At 42.3% G+C, this 16,340-nt stretch overlaps 1 protein-coding gene across 1 annotated transcript in view; it reads right to left on the minus strand.

The window, feature by feature from the left end:
• UNC5D (unc-5 netrin receptor D) overlaps window positions 1-16,340 on the minus strand; it is a 296,399-nt gene that overhangs the window by 19,811 nt on the left and 260,248 nt on the right. Inside the window, exons 13-14 of the mRNA XM_015411680.1 lie at window positions 11,333-11,560; window positions 2,445-2,594 (exon numbers count right to left, since the gene is read on the minus strand). Of these exons, the coding sequence (XP_015267166.1) occupies window positions 2,445-2,594; window positions 11,333-11,560 (378 nt within the window). The remainder of the gene's footprint in view (window positions 1-2,444; window positions 2,595-11,332; window positions 11,561-16,340) is intronic.

Below are 16,340 nucleotides of genomic sequence, written 5' to 3' on the forward strand. Positions count from 1 at the left end.
AATCGTAACAATGAAGCCCAAGAGAAGCTGCAAACAACAGCATCAAAGTGAATTCAGTAGTAAAACTGAACTAAAACTCAAGTCAGCAATGAACAAGAAGTAATTCAACTCCAAAACAAAGCAGCATTACATTACAAAAAGCTAAACACAGGGTTGGATCCTGCCATCTTTTCATTTTATCTTGCTAAATTCCCCTGCCTATTAAAGCCCCTGTCCCGCATGGGTTTTGTTCATGTAGGTCCCACGATTCTCAGCCCTTTTGGTGGTCAAAAAAGACTCCCTTTTTCACCACTGGAAAAGCAGGTTGCAACCAATCCACTGAATCTGCAGAAACAATTCAAAACAACAGTGTGCCCAGGGAAGGGAGGGAGGGAGGGAGGGACAGGTTGCCTTTTTTTGCTCCAAGAACAAGTAAATCAAATCCTTGAACATTTCCTCTTGTCTTCCTAAGATACTGCTCTTTTATGCCTGTCCTTGGAACAGAGCCATTGCCTGTCTTGTCTGGAACTGTGAAAAAAGCAGCAGTGTGGCTGGGTCAGTCTGGAGGAATGGAGCAGTTGCAATATGGCCAATAAGCCCATTCTGAGAAGTGCAAAGAGTGTTAGAAGTTGCTTGACAAGAGGAGGTGGTGGAGCTAAAACACTTTCTGAGGCTTTCTTTTGGCTGCTGCTTCTTAGAGTGGAGGAAGGCCCTTGGAAGGCACTTGGAGGGAAATGGCCACTCTTGTTTGACCAACAAGAGTGCTGCAGGTAAGCTAGCGTTTCCCACAACAATTGTGTTTGGATGCCATATTTAATGGGGGGAGGGTGCTTGAATATCTGCTGGTTCAGCTCACATCCTGTTCACAGTTTGTGAACAGGGAGCTGAATTTTTGAAGGGCAGTTTATAGACCCATTCAGGCTGTTCAGCAGATTGCTTAAATTATTTTTTCCTAATAGTACAGTATAGTGTGATTGTGGCAGTGACATTTAAACAGTGACATGATACAGAAGTAATGACAAGCCAGGTTTTTTGCTACATGAATGACCTTGGGTGCATGGTCCTACCACCCTTGTGCACAGTCAGACGTCCGCTTTCCTGCACATGCAAAAACTATAGTTTACTTTGATGTTTCACCCATACTGTATCGTTTGCACCCCTCTCTATGAACCACGGTTAGAAACCAGGTTCAAACTACAACTAAGAACTGTGGTTTGCTGGGAAGAATGTAATGACAAGCTATGGTTTGATATGAAGTCTTCCGTTGGCTGGCAAGGGGAGGAGGAACTGAGCCGCCCTGAGCCTATCGGGGAGGACGGGGTATAAATGCGAAAAATAAATAAATAAACAAACAAATAAATAAAACAAAAGGGTTGGCATGATGTCACTGCAGCATTTCTCCATCCCTTGTAAAGGGCAGTCAAAGAAGTAAAGCAAGGAAATGCTAAATTATCCCATGACACTTAAAAACAAAACAAGAATACCCTACAAGTAGAGGAAGATGCAGAGAGGTGGTGGTGACCCCGTAGTATGTAGCTTGGCTGTCTGTTTGCTAAATCACTCTGCTCAATGGGATGTGACTGAAGGCTTTTATCCTCAGGGTTGCCTACAGTGAGATTATTCTATGTTACAGTGGCTACAGCACAGAGGTTGAAGAACACAATCCATTTCACACCCCGTCAGTCTTTTAAAATTATCCGGATAGACAAATTGCCATGTATGTTTGTTTATGCATTCTATGTGAAGCTTATATCCAAGAAACGTTATTATTAACACAGATTTTGGACTATCGCATGCCCCAAATGAGGCCCTTGACACTCACAAACACTAAGCTGAAGCCATTTCCCGGCTCAATTAAAATTTTGAGGGGCTGTGAGAAGGCAGAGATCCAGAATATCTATCACAATCAATGGGCTGGAGCCAACCAGATTTTCTGTTGGTGAAAAGGAAGGTGGAAACCCCTCTGACAGCCCAAAAAGGATATGCCTCCCATATGGTACATAGGGGGAGCTGTTTGAGAAGCAGTTTGGTGTAGTGGTTAAGTGTGTGGACTCTAATCTGGGAGAACCGGGTTTGATTCCCCACTCCTCCACTTGCAGCTGCTGGATGACCTTGGGTAAGCCATAGTTCTGTCACAGCTGTTCTCTCAAGGACAGTTCTGGAAAGAGCTCTCTCAGCCCCACCTACCTCACAGGGTGTCTGTTGTGGGGAGGGGAAGGGAAAGGAGTCTGTAAACCACTCTGAAACTCTTGAAGGGCAGGGTATACATCCAGTCTCTTCTCTTCTTCCTCTAATATGGAGGGGAACTGGATGCAGTTGAGTAGAAAAGCTGGCTGGATCCAACCCAATATGAAATTTGTACATGGCACTAAGAAGAATACTGAACTTCACACAAAGAAAATGTTTTGGGACCTCAGAGATGTTTGGGAATTCAAATCGAAATGCCAGTCTTGATATACAAATACCTGACATGCTGTGAATGGTTTGATTCTCCAGAGGAAAGGGGGGATATCAAGGACAGAGATCTGAAGACTGAAGGTATTCCCTTTGAAATGCAACAGCTTTGGTTCTTCAAGCAACTGCCCGCCATGGTTCCTTTCATCTGAAACTACTTCCTGCATTGGAGAATGGGAAACAAGCATGCAGTGTTAAGACCCACATATCATTTCCTTCCATTATCATTGCTTAGTGCTCCTCAGAATATGGCCCCCATCAAACCATGCCTTGTTAGCTGTCTGGGAGTTTGCCAGTACCACTTTTTTTTTAAAAAAAGGCTCCTTCTGCTTCAGAAGGTATACTAACAGAGGAAAAACAGGCAATATCCCAGATACAGTGAATGTTTAAGGATGATCTGATCCTCTATTGTTTGGATTTTGCTTTGTGCCACATTCCACTTCACAATTCTGGTATAACAAGGAGAATTTCTAAAATGAGTTCTGGAGCAGGAGCACTCATGGTTTGCTATAGTTCCTTCAATACACCTGCATTTCCCCCCACCTCTGTTGCATTAAAAAAACCCACTACAAAAAAGTTATTTCAATGCCATTACATCAGGACTCTTTTTGCAAGCACCGATGTACGCTCCTGTACCCTGGTAAAGCACCACCCAGAAAAAAATCTGAAGGAGCTGAAAGCCGTGGAAAATGTATGCACATAGTTTAATATGAAAAACCATAAGGAGATAAATATATCATTGGATATCGAAATCTTATAATCATTCACTTCTTGAATTTTCCATTCTGGATAGGATAACCTAAGAAGAGCCATATGGCTCCAACCCAAATTAATGTACTGGCTCGTTTTCGCAAATGAGACCAGATGATTCAGTACTCCAAAATTCAGGGAGAAATTCCAATGAGGAAAATTTTGCAACCCTAGACCATTGAGAATAATGGTAGCATCTAGTATATAGAGCTCACCATACTGTTGGGTGTGGTTGCTCTCATGCCCTGCTCATGGACTTCTAGTTGGTCACCGTTTGAAGCATAATTATGGACAATATGAATTATGTTTGGACTATATGCTTTGATTTGGCAGTGACTATATTTTTAGATCCCCTCATGGATCACTGCCTTGTCGGTTTGATTTGGCAATGACTATATTTTTAGAGTCATATGTGCATAAACATGCAGTGTTTGTGTGTGTGTGTTTGTGAAAGAGAGACAGAGAGAGCCACACAATAACCTGCCACAAGAAACAGAAGAGGCAGTTGCAAAATGTCCACATCAAAAGAAGAGATTTTTGTTCAATGTGTTTCCTGGTATCTCAGCTGATATTATTGTGATAATTATATTTATTCACTTTCCGTATTTAAATATAAGGAATTTCTAGACTACTATAGTGAGTTTTTGAGACTGGCACTCCATGAATACTCAACAGCTGTACTAAATACAGGGTGGGGGGACATAGCTAAGAGAATTTGGAAAACATCCTTAGTACTTCCATCTCAAAATATACTTCAGGGAATTCTGCAGCAGTAATTGTATGTGTATGAAATAAGAAGGAAACAGAACAACTTGATTTAAACAATACTGACTAGAAATAGTAATGAAATGAATTCATTCAGAAAGACAACAGAATAAAAGCTCTGATTCTAGAGAGGATGGTCCCATTTAACTTGTAACCTCATATATGTAGATAAGGTAGAAATTCAAAAGAGAAATCCCAGGGTGACTTTTCAGTTGCCAAAGTTTTCTGGCCACTCTCTAGATGCAGCTTCAGTCTGGAGGATCCCACTGGCATCTGGAGGCCTTACAGGCCATTGCAGGAATTCTATGTTGGGGGATAGTCAAAGCTTCAGATCCATGAAGCCGCAGACAACAGCTTTCAAAATTTCAAAAGCTACAACACACACAAGCTTTACATGCATGTACATTGCCATGTACGTACATTGTATATGCCATGTACGTACATTGCCATGCACATACATTGTGTATGCCATGTCACACGAAATCACTGGTAGAGACTGAACCCTTATGAGACTCCATGTTGGTTGCAAGTCTTCTGTGGTCCATTTTTAGCTCATCCTTGCTCCAAAGAATGCAAGGCAGTATACATAGCACTCTCGTCCTTTATTTTATCCTCAAAACCACCATGTGAGGTCAGTGAAGCACTGAGAGGCTTCAAGAGTTCCATGGACCCATTTAATACATTGGTGGCTGATTATTACAATGCAGTAGAAAGAGATATGAGTAGGTTTATCTTCCAGATCTGGTTGTTTGATGAACTTTCTGTGATGAAGACGAGTCTTCCCATTCAAGCAGATGAAAGTGCCAGGTCTGTTTTCACAACAGTTTCACATTTTAAAATATATGCCAACAAAATGTTTTCCGTAGATAGTGGAATGGAAGTGAAAAATTTGGGATTATTTTCAAGAACATTGATAAGGCTCAAATTTCCTCTCACCATTGCAAATTCTCCATCTATTGTAACACTTGAAAGATTACCCAGTGGTACGTTGGCATCTGTCAATACTGTGTCAAGTGTGTCCTTCCCATCAGAACCATGGATAGTTACTTTTACCACTGGCAAAATTGCACATTTAGTGATATCTATGGACTCATCTAGAGCTAAGCTAAATGCTAGGGAGCTCTTCACATTGTTTTGTATCTTATTTTCAACATTGACACTGATTTGGAAAACAAATCTCCGTGTTGTATGGTGAGACACTAGGATTTGCTTTATTAGTTGTGAAAATGTGGGATCTAATTTTGCAACCACGTCTGCAATATTCATCAGAATATGGATGTTTAGCCTTAACAAAACTGGTCTTAATTGTTGCATCAGATTCTCTAAGGAATGCTGAAAGTAGCATTTGTTGGCTGCTTAGGTGCACTTACGTGTTTCATTGTTTACTTGTAAGTAATTTACACTGTGTTTGAGTTTGCCCAAGTAAGTGCTCATGACCCTGTACTCTAAGAGCTCTAGTGGTTTCTCAGGCTACTTCATCACACCCATGAGTCCTTGATGTTCCTACACTTTGCAGACCATCAGTGACCTTAACATAAGAACGTATGAAGAGCCTTGGTGGATCAGGATAGTGGTCCATGTAGTCCAGCATCTGTTTTTGCACAGCAGCCAACCAGTTGCCCCGAAGGGATAACAAACATGGCTTAGAGGCCAAATTCTTCCCCTGAAGTTGCCTCCACACACTGGTAGTCAGGGGTTTGCTGCTCTGAATATGGAGGTTCCCTTTGGTCACCATGCTAGCAGCCATTGATGGACCTCTCCTCCATGAATCTGTCTAATCCCCTCTCAAAGACATCTGTGCTTGTGGCCATCACTGTTTCTACTGGAAATGAGTGTTACCACTGAATTGAGGAAATAAATATTTCCTTTTATTGACTCTGAACTGATTTCATTCATTGGGTGCCCCCAAAAGTTATGAGAGACAGAGGAAAAGTTCTTTCTATCCACTTCTCTACTGCATACATAATTCTATAAATCTCTATCATGCCCTGCCAGTTTCCTTTTTTCTAGGAATCAAAAGGTGTGAGGAAGGTGAAGAATAATCCTTTCCTTTCCCTAGGAGAAGCCTTCAGAGCACAGATAGGAGAGAGGCAGTTCAATCCCCTCCCTCTTTCCTGGTCTAGTGCCTTCTGAAAAGATAGGAGAGAGGCAGTTCAATCCCTCTTTCCTGGTCTAGTGCCTTCTGAAAATGAGAAGGCCTTAATTCCCTTCCCTAGGTGAGGCCTGCAGTGCTTGGATTGAGGGGGAAAGGTGGGAAGGCAAAAATAACTGGCAAGTTGACAGTCCTAACAGAAAGCAGGCAATGCCTGAACTACATTACAGTGCTTGGGTTGAGGGGGAAAGGAATGGGAAGGCAGAAATAACTGGCAAGTTGACAGAAAGCAGGCAATGCCTGAACTACATTTCTGTTATCATATCCTAAAAAATATGAGTAAATAGTCATGTAATATCCATCCATCCATCCATCCATCCATCCATCCATCCATCCATCCATCCATCCATCCAAGAATCAAATAATCATGTCAGAAACATGGGAGGCCAATTTGCAGAGCCATTTCTCACACGGTGATTCTAATGCCTTTGTTTTTCAAGGGAGCCCATTTGTCTGAAATCACTTCCTCATGAAAAAATCATGTCACAAAGAAAGCTAGTTTTCAAGGCTTCAGCTTGATGTGGTAGTATTGATGACCTTCAGTTTTAGACAAACAGTAAACCATGTGAAGAAAGTAAAACTGACTGCATTGCAAATTTCCAAGTTCTTCTGACTTGGGCTAAACCACCTCAGACTGCAGGTTCACTTGATTGAATAATCCCGCATACAACAGAAATCCTCACACATAATACGTTGTTAGGGGGGAAATGAGGCTAGAAACCTTCTCTCTGACATCAACTTTTCAATGTGGAAGATTTTTTTTCTATAGAGGAACATTCTATTGTGTGAGCTCCCATCATCAAAATGAAGTGCTACAACCCCAACACTGGAACAAATCCCCAGTGAGAACCAAGTCAGTCATTACTAGGAGAGTGTGAATCCCCAGACTCCATCCTGTCAACTCTTTTTTGATTACCTGCAAATAGTTTGGCCTTTCCACTCATCTCTTTAGAATGTCTTCCCCCCAGCCCAGTGCTTCACACCAAACGACATTATTTGAATGCATATTTAATTTACTAGGCAATATAATATTCTGTGTGAGTTTGGATGAATGAATGCTATAATCATACACTGTTCCTGAAAAAAAATACATATTTGAATATGCATCTTATTTCATTATCCTATGGGACAGGAGAGGGCAGACTTTATGGAAACTACTTTTATTTCAAGAGCCTTGGAAGCCACCAGTCATCCAATGGTGTCTTGGTGGGTGGAGTCAATTACAAAAATGGCGTCTTATACAGATCTGCTCTGCTCAGGTGGGAAAGCCAATTGTAACTTGCCCTGCAGGGGGGAAATACACTGTTATCTCCATGTTTTCATTAGAAGAGGCAGATAGTAGTTTTGATGCAAGGGGAAGGAGTCAATAGCATACACCTTTCCCACCCAGAACAAGGGTGCATTTTTGTGCACATGAAGAAGGAGAGGCAAATAGGAAAGGGTGCCAGTGCTGCTATTTTCTCATCCCGAGCAATTATGCATGCGAGTGCCTCTTTCTTCTTTGGATGAAAGAGAAAGATGAGAGAAGCTGCAGCACTGAAGGAAGAGTAGAGAGCTGCTTTGAATTGCTTGGAGAGTGACTGGTCAGTCACTTCTGCCCACCTCTGCAGTAGGAGGTAAAATGAGGGCAGCTAAGGGCTGAACTAGATATGGCCTATGTCACATGTTCTCCATGGGTATGGGCAGCCATACAATGGCTGCCCCTCCCCCCAGGGAGAACTTACTCTGAAGTTCCATGGAACAGATTCTAGTTGGGATCACAGAGAAGAGGACTGGAAGGAGCCCCTCTGCCCTTCATGCCATGGTCGCGACCAGAATTGGGGCACCGCAGCACTTTTAGAGGGAATTCTCCATAGAGGCTGTCAGCTGGTGTATGGCTGCCAGTCCCCATGGAGAACATGTGGCAACTGTCACATCTCGTTCTGCCCTAAGCCACACACTTGAGTCCATGTGTTGTGACAACCAGTGGATGACTGCTCTTGGTGGAGAAATTCAGTAGCAGGCAATTGTATGAGCAGCTCTGGAAAGAACTGCATGACTCATCTCTGACACTTAGAAGTTGCATATGTTCTTTAAGACTCAACTTTGGGCACTAATCCATAATTTGCTGTGGCAAATATCGATCTGAAATTTGTCCATTAACTTATGAAGTGGCTGTAGCTGTACAAATAGCCTTCTTTGAAAGTGACCCAAAGAACTGTTCGTCCTTCTGAACCTTGCTGGATGTTGCTCTTGGAATAGATATTGAAACCCTGCGCGCCTCTTCTGCCCCTCCTCCTTTGAACTCTAGGCTGCCCGTTCCTGCCTTCTATGGGGACACTGGCTTATTGCATAAATGATATTTCTTGAGAGCTGTCTCTAATTTGTGGGTTTATTGAGTTCCCTGTTTGTTGAGACTGCTGACCCTTATGATGGTTGCTTCTTATCCCCATATAGGCTTGTGCTGCTACACTGCATCAAAGAGTTTCTTTCCTCCAGAAGGGGACAGGATTGTCTCTTGGAGGTGGGCTGTCAGATCCTTGACTTCTGCTGTCTGAGCACGTTTCCAGAATTTTGCTGTCTGAGAGTTGGCTGCTTTCTTTCTGTTTCCTTCTGACACAACTTAGAGAATTCTATGGGCTCTTTTGTTTTAACAGTTTCTATGTTTTGCACATTGGGTCCCCGTGGAGCCTGACCACCCAGAAGCCTTGCAAACTCTCAGAACTCATTCTGCCAGATATAATACAGAGGAGAAAACCACCTGCATTAAATAAGAAAACTGAAACTGCCCCACTTTGACTTTTATAGAATTGCATCTGGTTTTGAATCCTCAGGAAACCCTTTCTACCTAGTAGGGCTTCATGGCTGTAAACAAAGAAGTTGGATGCTGGTATCTTTCTGAATACTGTACCAGCATGAAATCTGGCTATGTCTCACTGGAGAATTTTAATAAAGATGTCCTAAAGTGGTTCTAAGAGTGGCTCACACAATAGACTGCTACTGAGTTTCTCTACCATATTTGATTGTCACAACACAGAGACTCAACTGCATCTCACAAACACATTGCTGGACGTTTGATATGTGCTTTACATTTTAATTACAGAGGATATGTGGACCACAATATGCCAGATGCTTATTCATTCATTCTGACCATCATCATTCTTGTTCTAGAATGTTCAAAGTGGTTTGTTTTATGTTATTCTATATTTGTTTTACAAAATTTATACCCACCTTCCTGCCCTCATAAAGATGACCAAGGTAGCCCTATATGCAGTTACACGTGGCTATATGAATGTGTGGTTAGAGTCCTGGAACAACGTTGGGGAAACCCAAGCTCAAGCCCACACTCTGCTGTAAAACTTACTAAAAGATGCCTACACAGAGCCAGATCTAGCACAGCACTATCTATAGAAAGAAACTCAGGCAGATAAACGTGCTTCCCAACACCACTTACCAGAGATCCTTTAACTGGAGATGTTTTGATTTGTACCTGAGGTCAACTGCATGCAAAGCAGATGCTCTGCCATGGATCATGCTTAAAACAGTCCATACAGATGACAAAAAACAGGACCTCTTGGATTTCATGGTCTTTTAACCCAACTGCTCAAAATTTAAGATGGGTAGCCATGTTAGTCTGTCTGTAGCAGTAGAAAAGAGCAAGAGTCCAGTAGCATCTTAAAGACTAACAAAATTTGTGGCAGGATGAGTCACTGCTGAAGAAGTGAACAGTGACTCACGAAAGCTCATATCCTGCGCATATTGTAAGTCTTTAAGGTGCTACCGGACTCTTGCTCTTTTCTACTGCCCACAATTTATTTTGTTATCTCTGTATATCCTCTGACTGAGGGCATCTGAAGAGGCAGACTCTAGCCCACAGGAGCTTGTCTATAATAAAAGTGTCAGAGTCTAAGTTTGTCCTCACCTGGGCACCTATATTGCAATTTATGGCAGATCATGATCTCCTCCCTTCCAATCCAAGTTACCATTCATGGCTTCACTTTTAATACACCCTTTATTCTGGTGCACTGTTGGGACTCCTCTTGGTTGACGGGGCTTCAATTTCTTAATAAACCACATTTCTTATAGAGACTAGTCTGATTTCATTTTTATGTTCTGCATTGCCTGCAACTCACTACTTTTAAGAAATTGTTATACTGATGCATTTTACTCCTGTATGTACTATGATTATAATTCCAATAAAGTTGCTTTTGGAAAAAAATAATACAAGGGTCAGTGTTGTCACAAGACTTCGGTGTTGTTACTGTTAAAACTCGGTAAACACAACTCATTTTTATCATCCGTGCAGCGCAGATTGGAGTGAAAAAGGAGCTTACCTAAAGTGACTCTAGTGCATTTGTGGCAGAGGCAAGATTCAAACCAGAGTCTTGATTCATAGCTCAGGTCTGGTTCACACATGAAGGGAGACAGGGCAGAATGAGGGGACAAAGACATGAAGTGTAAAAGAGAGAGGAACACATTTTGGAATGATCTACAGTGTTAAGAACAGCTCTCTGTATGTTTATTAAAAGAATTTGGACCCCATCTTTCCTCCTGGCTATGTGTTAAGTGCCGTCAGGTTGCTTCTGATTCATGGTGACCCTATAAATTAATGACCTCCGAAACATCCTCTCATTAACAGCCTTGTTCAGGTCTTGCAAACTGAGGGCTGTGGCCTCCTTGATTGCCTTTACAGAAGCACACCACATATGCTTGGGGCTCCAATCTGCTGCTGGCCAGCTGGCTGGCGAGGGAAGCCCCACCCCTGAACAGGGATGTCATCCGGAAGTGATGTTATCGTGTTGCTGACGTCAGGGGGTGATGCTTTAGATTTTGGGCAAACTCTATGGTTTTAAGGGCAAAAAACCCCATAGAGTTTTGCCCCAAAACTAGAGTGTCACCTCTGACATCTGACATGCACACCAGAAGACCCCAACCAGCAGCCAGGAGCCCCCCGCAGTCTGAAGTGCGGCAGTCCATTCTCTCACCTCAAAATTGTACCACCTCATTCCACTGCATGTGTGAACCAGCCCACTGCTCTTAGCCGTTACACCATGACCCATATAACATCAAGACAAGCAGGTAAGACAGGCAAAATAATGAAGACCTCAGTCAAAGTGTGAGTAGAACTGGATCCAACAAGCACCCACCCTTCCCTCCTAGACAAGTCAGTTTGAAATTCTCCAGTAGCATCATTTGGGCACAGCAGAATCAAGAACTGGCATCTGAAAAGAGACATCCCACCCTCCATCTTACCTGAAATGCACAGGGAGTGTTATCTATGCAGTATACTCTCAGACTGTAATCCAGTGAATTGCAAGACATACAGCCAAAGACTGCCACTTTCAGTTCTTTAACACAGCATTCTGAGAGAGGCTCCCCAATGAGAGCATAAGTTCCAAAAGAGTCTAAGAGAATGTGGCAGGCAGATGGATCCAGCAGGCAATAACAGGAAGTTGTTTCCTCTTCCACAGACATCACTTCCTGTATAGGCAGAAACATGACAAACACACAGAAAGGGTGTTCTTTATTTTCCAGAATTCATACCAAAATTACTTGGGTTTATACACTGTGCTTTGGAGACAGCTGCTGTGGTACAGAAAATACAGAAACTAGAAGCCCAGGAGATATTAGAAATGGAAGTCCAACAGAAAATAATAAAGGTTGGCAATTATAAATAGGGCTGGCTTTTTCTACCACTTGCTGCTTCAGCACAAACTGACTTAAGAAAATTGTTTGGCTTGGTACAAATATCCTAATTTTGGTGTTGTTTTCACCCTGGGAGAAATGAACTTGTTAAGTCTTTATTTTCTACCAGTTTCTGTTTCCTCAGACTGAACTTTCTCCATTAAAATTAATGCATTTAAAAATGTTATTGTTGAGATGTTTAAATGCCATAAAACATCACATAAATGATGGGGAAGGAACAAAATCGTCAGTGACAGCAATGAAAATGAGGTGAGCTGACGCTGATGACAGTGACACCACACAAAATCAGGAGAAAATGAAAATGGCTTTATTGTCTCAGTCTTCACACAGAAACCCAATATACACTCACTATCCTTTCCCTTCAACCCTAGAAGCTCACTGATATATAATCTTGAACAGCAGAAAATTGCTAGATATTCTATTTGGAACCAAGAGTTAAAAGGACTGATGCATTACCCAATGTAATTAATGGGTCATTCTCTTTGAGTAAGAAGAGAACAGTTTCCGAAGACTATGGAGGTACGTGGTTGCTTAATAGAGGCATAATATTATAGTGGTTCCGCCCCGACGGTCCTGCTGCTATGCATCAGAATGGAACTAGAGCTGCTGACCGAGACAAGCGTTGGAGATCGAGCATTTAAAACGCATTTTGAGCGAGGTCGTATGAACAACAATGAACATTGAGTTGAGTGAAAGCGAAACACCGGCAATTTAAAAAGAAAGTCCCCCCCCTGAGAACAGCAAGAAAAGCGAGCGAGGGAGGGCCCCCCCACCTCCCATACACATGAACTAAAAAGCAATTTAGCAAGGGGGGGGGACAGAATTAAAAGCGTTGAAATCTTTTTTAAGAACCTTACCAGAGCGCGGATAGGCATTGGGCGAGTTTCAGAGACTTTAGCAAGTTTTGACAAAAGTAAACAATCCATAAAAATGGCATGGAAAAAAGTGGAGAGAGACAAACAGCCAAAAGTGAAAGCACCGGGGAGCATGAGTCCACGACCGGAAAAGACCACTGAATTCTCTAAACTTTTGGTGGACTCTTTGTGCCCTCTAATGGACCAGATGACTAACATCAATCAGCAGCTGACAACTCTAAATCAGAACTTTGCAACTCAGCAGCTCCAACTGTCTGAAACTACAAAAAAGACGGAGCAAACAGCTGAGAAAGTAAAGGAAATAGATGCCAACTCTAAAAAAGTCAATAAAAAGGTGCAAATGCTGGAAAGGAAGCAAGCTTCGGATGAATCTCAACTTTTACAACTGCAAATGGAGAAAGCTAGCCTGGTCCTCCAGTTCCAAGTGGTCCCTGAATCTAAGGATGAGACTCTAAAACAACTTTTGAGCGATGCATTAGCTCCAGTTACAGATTTAAAAGCGGAATACCTTATAAGCGAAATGGATGTGGTCTACAGGGCCTATTCCATCTATATCAAGAAAAATAATCTGCCTGGCGAGATAGTAGTTAGATTCTCGAAGAGACACGTGAGGGATTCTAGCCTGAAAGCAATGAGTTCCTGAGATTGCAACTGGGAGAACCAGCTGAGGACGTTAAAGAAGAAGATGACAGCAAATCTAGCGGTGAACTGGACTCTGTGCCTTCCGACAAGGATTTTGTTTCAGAAAAGGGGACGGCTGCCCCTAAACGAGAATACCAATTGGGGATTAGAAAAGATAAAGCAAAGTGAAGGCTGAAGGACTCTGAATGGTGCCTTAAAGCATGTGATATAAACAATGCTCTTGGGGTTTTCTTTAAACAGTTAAAAATGGTTAAAAAGATAAATAATTTAGCTTAATCGACTATGTTCAATGTAATGTAAGCATTTTAGACTAACCCTTATATAAGCTGATGTAATGATCTCCTATACTTGGGGTTTTAGTTAGTAGTGGTTTTCTTTCCTTTCTCCATAGATGTAGATGTTCCCTCCCTATTTTTTCGTTGTAGTTTGTAGTTTATAGAAAATGCAATAAAAATCCCCTCCAGGGGGCAAAAAAAGAAGAGAGATAATAGAAATAAGAGTGTAGTGTAGTAGTAGTAGTAGTAGTAGTAGTAGTGGAGGAGGGGTGGAAATTGGATTTATATGCCACTCTTCATTGCCTGAAGGAGTCTCATATTAGGGGGGGGGGATACCATAAAACAAAGAAGACAAACACGGTGGCCTCTCACTAAGGAACTGTGATGGTCAATCTCCAAGACAACTTTCCTAATCAAGATAAGATAATCATGATATCCACTCACTATAATTTTTATCTCCTGTTCATATTTTGGAAGCTCTATTCATAAACATGGACAAATTATCATGGAGGGTGTATGCTCATATTTTGGGGGAAGGCATAAATTTCTTGCTCATACAACCTCCAATCACTGACAGGATGTTCAAAAATAATGGACGGAATTAGATATTAAAAATGGAAGCACCCAGAAACCTCAGGGAGGAATTCAGCCTCCAAGGGCATTCAGTCACAGTATGGTTTTGAAACAAAAGGTTTATTGGGAGGGTTTAATCTGAACAATTTTTCTGCTGCTGAAAAAAGGAAGAAGGATCCCTCCTGAACCTCCTACAAGGGCTATCCTAGGGCTTGGAACCTGCAGTGACAAAGACACATGGAACAAGGGCTATAGTTAAGGATGGGCATGAACTGGAAAAAATTGTTTTGGTTCACGGTTTGTGGCATGCCTGATTCATGAACCACAAATGGTCACAAACTTTTAGGAGCTAAAATAACTGGTTTGGTTTGTGCGGTTCATAACACAGTAGATTGCAACCCTCCCATGCATGCTAGAGACACCAAACTCACAGGGGATCTCTGACTAACTCTTCTCTACCTACCCTCCAAGTTTGGTAAGGACTGGAATTATAGGTTCTGAGTTATGGCTCCCCAAAGATGGTGTCCCCCATCCTCCAAAGGCAATAGAAACCCAGCAAAACAGAACCAAAGTCCCAGAGAATCTGCAGTAGAAACTGAAGGTGAGAGGCATTTTTGCAAGCCCAGCAGAATCAGGGCCATTGTGGCAGTGCAAACCCAACAGGACTAAGGTCAAGCCAGAGAATATCTGCAGTAGAAACTGAAGGTGGGGTGGGGGGCATTTTTGCGAGCCCAGCAGAATCAATTGAATGTACAGAGTGCCCAGCAGTAGCGGTGCAATCAAAGAATGCCCAGCAGAATCCAATCCCATTGTGGCAATGCCAGCTCAACAGGACTGATGTCTAGCACAGAATCACACTCTAAGCAAGGGTAGGTTTTATTTGCAAGCTCAGCAGAACCAGAGCAATGTACTAGAGTCCAGCAGAACCCAGTGCCATTGTGGCAATGCCAGCTCAACAGGGCTGATGTCTAGCACAGAACCACACTCCAAGCAAGGAGGGCAGTTGCAATCCCAGCAGAACTAATGCAATGTACTAGCACCTAGAAGAATCCAATGCTCTTGTGGCAATGCCAGCTACACAGGACTGATGTGAAGTACAGAATCACAATCCAAGCAAGGGTGGGGTTTTTTTGCAAGTCTAGCACAACCAGTTACAATGTGCAGGATGCCCAGCAGAACCCAGTGCCACTGGCATTGCAAGCTTAAAAGGAATGCTCTCAAAGCACAGTGTCACAACAAATCCAAGTGTGTGGGGGTTTTTTTTGCAAGCTCTGTGCAAGAAAATGGCAAGGGAACATGGGACCTGCAAGACGGAGCTCTTCCACCAAGGAGCTGCCCCCCAAAAGCTGAAAGATAGAGAACCCTGCTCCCTGAAGTCACCAACAACAGCCTGTGCCAGCCATATAAAGGAAAAGATCTATGAGCCAACTGTGAGGATAGATCATCAAATAATGGCTGCCATTGTTAAACAATAATGTTTACTAGCACTTTATAATGTCAGAAGGTTTTAGGATTTTTAACTGTTATTTATGTGTTTTTATTTTCATGTAAGCAGCCCTGAGTCGGCCTTGGCTGGAAGGGCGGGGTATAAATGTGATAAATAAATAAATAAATAAAGGAATGCCAGCAAAGTCTCTATGTGGGAACCTTCTTGAAACTGACAAGAGTGTTTCCAAGGCTGGAGAATTCCACCACCCCCTCCATTGCTTTGAAGTTTGTTAAACATTTTGTTTGTTTGTCTGGAAATGTATCCATTCATGAACCTCCATGAACTGCTTGAAAGTTTGTGAAAAGTTCATGCCTGTTGACCTACCATGAACTTCAGTTTGCAAACCATGAACCAGCCCAAATTCGTCATGAACTTTAGTTCATGAGCCGGTTCATGTCCATCCCTAACTGTAGTAATGAGGAGAATCGAGCCAAAATAAATGTATTGCTGGGTCAGGTCAGAGAGTCCAGCATGAAGCTGCTGTACTGGGGTTCATATTTAGATCTGATTCTATCAGATTTCACCTTCTCAGTAGGAACTCACTCAATACAGAAAAGTAATATTTTGAGGGTTTTGTACAATATTTACTCCGCTTTGCCAATTTATCACCAGTTGAAAAGGATTCTTTGCAGTCACTCTGACTGAATTGTGTACTCTTCTGACTGAAACTTGTTTTTACTTATGTTCTAGAATGTAGCTCA

Source organism: Gekko japonicus, unplaced genomic scaffold, assembly GCF_001447785.1.
Source record: "Gekko japonicus isolate JY-2015 unplaced genomic scaffold, Gekko_japonicus_V1.1 scaffold90, whole genome shotgun sequence".
In the NCBI taxonomy this organism is placed as follows: domain Eukaryota; kingdom Metazoa; phylum Chordata; class Lepidosauria; order Squamata; family Gekkonidae; genus Gekko; species Gekko japonicus.